The sequence below is a fragment of the Penaeus monodon genome, unplaced genomic scaffold (genome assembly GCF_015228065.2).
Source record: "Penaeus monodon isolate SGIC_2016 unplaced genomic scaffold, NSTDA_Pmon_1 PmonScaffold_16778, whole genome shotgun sequence".
Classification (NCBI taxonomy): domain Eukaryota; kingdom Metazoa; phylum Arthropoda; class Malacostraca; order Decapoda; family Penaeidae; genus Penaeus; species Penaeus monodon.
In genome coordinates, this window is record NW_023646127.1 from 4,289 (window position 1) to 6,412 (window position 2,124).

Sequence of the window (2,124 nt, forward strand, 5' to 3'; positions counted from 1 at the left end):
GTTTCAAATATTTATGATTGATTCAAGAAATTTACATAGGGTAATTCATAACGTTTTGGCTCGCACAAATATCGAGCTTGCTGTTGAAATGTTCAGTTTTGTATATATTAACCTGCAGGTCATTTAATTATATCATTGAACAAGCCATGCCATTTTTTAACACTTTAATATCAGACGTGAATGGTAGCTTACGCTATAAATAGCAAGGATGAAAAATATATGCAGTCAGGAAGTTCGGTATCAAAAAGAGTGACTATGCACACTGTATATGAATGCTATGTTACCTGTATCAACACCTGAGGATCGGGACCAGCGGCAGCGAGAGCGTAAAGCAAGAGATGGTCGTCCTGCCACGCCAGGTGGGCGTGACGGCCGTCTCCCATGTGAACCCGGCAGCTTAACCCCCGAGACCGGTTCCTCCGCCGGTTCTCGGCTGGGACTGCTCCATGAAGCCACTGGCCACAAACGACTCCCGCAGACTCATGTTTGTGTTGGTGGAGGGCGCAGAGCACCCGCTTCGATTCGACGTGTCGTTGTCCGGGTCGTGCATGACAGAAGCAGTAACAGGCATTGGCAACACGTTCAGGCATTCCCTGGTGGTGCTTATGGGAACACGGGACTCGGATATATTTGTTTCACTCAACAAGTTTGTAATTTTTTGTGTTGGTAACAGTTCTTTCAGGTGAGCCTCGTGCATAAGAACGTGATCAATATTCTTGGCTTTCTGAACCTTTTCCTGCAGCGTGGTGACCGTATCCTCCATCTCCAGCAGGCTTTCATTCGCCACACTCAGGCACATGAGCCTTACAAGAGCAGTCTTGAAGTGAGACGAGGTTTTCTGATGAAGTTCTCTCGCCTCATGAATGACGGTGGCCGCGTCGGACCCGAAGCCCTCCTTCTTCTCCTCCAAGAGCGTGGCCGTTGTGACTACTGAGTGTCCGTCCCGGAGATGCCCCGTCAGGATGCAGAGTCCACACACTTCTGTTCGGCAGTGCCTACACCAGTAGGTCAAGGGTTCCCGTGTTCTGCACAGTGCTCTACCTGCAGAGAACAAACGAGCTATACCTAACCAGATGTTGGATGATTGTTGTGCATTAGTGGTAAGGATTTGTGAAACTCAGTGTTGTGTCAGAATGATAAAATGTAAAAAACACATTGGTGATTATGCATACTGTTCATACCGCAAGCCCTCGTTATTCTAAAACATTAGAGTTGTTTGGAGATAACGATGAGTATCGCAATTTTCAACAAGAGTTTTCGTCTACAGCAGTAATAAAAGGTACAGTTAACAATTTATTCGCGTTTAGCTCTCTGTCTTTATCTAGAGAGTGATATAAATATATTCTTTTGCTTTTATATGTGTGTATACACGCGTGTGTTTGTGTACATGTGTCCTTGTATATGTGGTTATAAACTAGATGTTATAAGTAGTCCCTCAGTGAACAAACCACTAGCCAGGAAATCATAACTAAAGAACTACTATCAAATAACTGAAAATGTGATTCTTGAACCCAAGTGATATAATATGAACCAGCCTACTCGACTAACAACTTAACCGTCCTTCTCTGACTTCAAGAAACATATCACCCACAGAAACATTATTGATGCTAATAACAAATACAATATAAAACACCGTTACATTGAATGAGAAACTTCATACCTGATTCTCGAGGTAAGTCGTGGACAAGCTCAGCAAACTGAAGTTGACGGGAAGGCTATAAATTGACAAGAATGGGTGACACGTTCGGCAGATGGGGCATGACAAGGGTTTCTCCGTGGCTGCGTTCTTGACTGAAGTGACACAAGCACGGCAGAGGGTATGGCCGCACGGAAGCACGAGAGGGTCCCGTGCTCCTGTTACGTACACTTCGGAACAAACGGCACATGTAACCGCATCCTCCATCTTTATAAAAAAAAAAAAAAAAAAAAAAAAAAGTGATAAAAACGGTGATAAATATAGTATTCATGACAATAATGAGAATAGTAGTAGAGTATTGGTAATGAATAAAATTAGTAGTAGTAGTAATAACACTGATAATAATAGTAATGATATTAATGACGATAATAAAGGCAATAAGCGTGAGGATAATGAAATAAGTTATAAAATAGAGATAATAATGATAA

At 42.4% G+C, this 2,124-nt stretch overlaps 1 protein-coding gene across 1 annotated transcript; it reads right to left on the reverse strand.

Moving 5' to 3' along the window:
- Positions 1–397: 397 nt before the first annotated feature.
- Positions 398–1,903, reverse strand: LOC119569587 (tripartite motif-containing protein 59-like). The gene is made up of 3 exons (XM_037917675.1): positions 1,661–1,903; positions 1,481–1,490; positions 398–1,041 (listed from the first exon to the last, which is right to left on the reverse strand). The coding sequence occupies exons 1-3, from the start codon at positions 1,901–1,903 to the stop codon at positions 398–400; spliced, it is 897 nt and encodes a 298-aa protein (XP_037773603.1).
- Between the last annotated feature and the right edge of the window lie 221 nt (positions 1,904–2,124).

Bases quoted from the DNA above. Each gene is read 5' to 3' on its own strand.
- LOC119569587 (XM_037917675.1), bottom strand. From the start codon at position 1,903: ATGGAGGATGCGGTTACATGTGCCGTTTGTTCCGAAGTGTACGTAACA.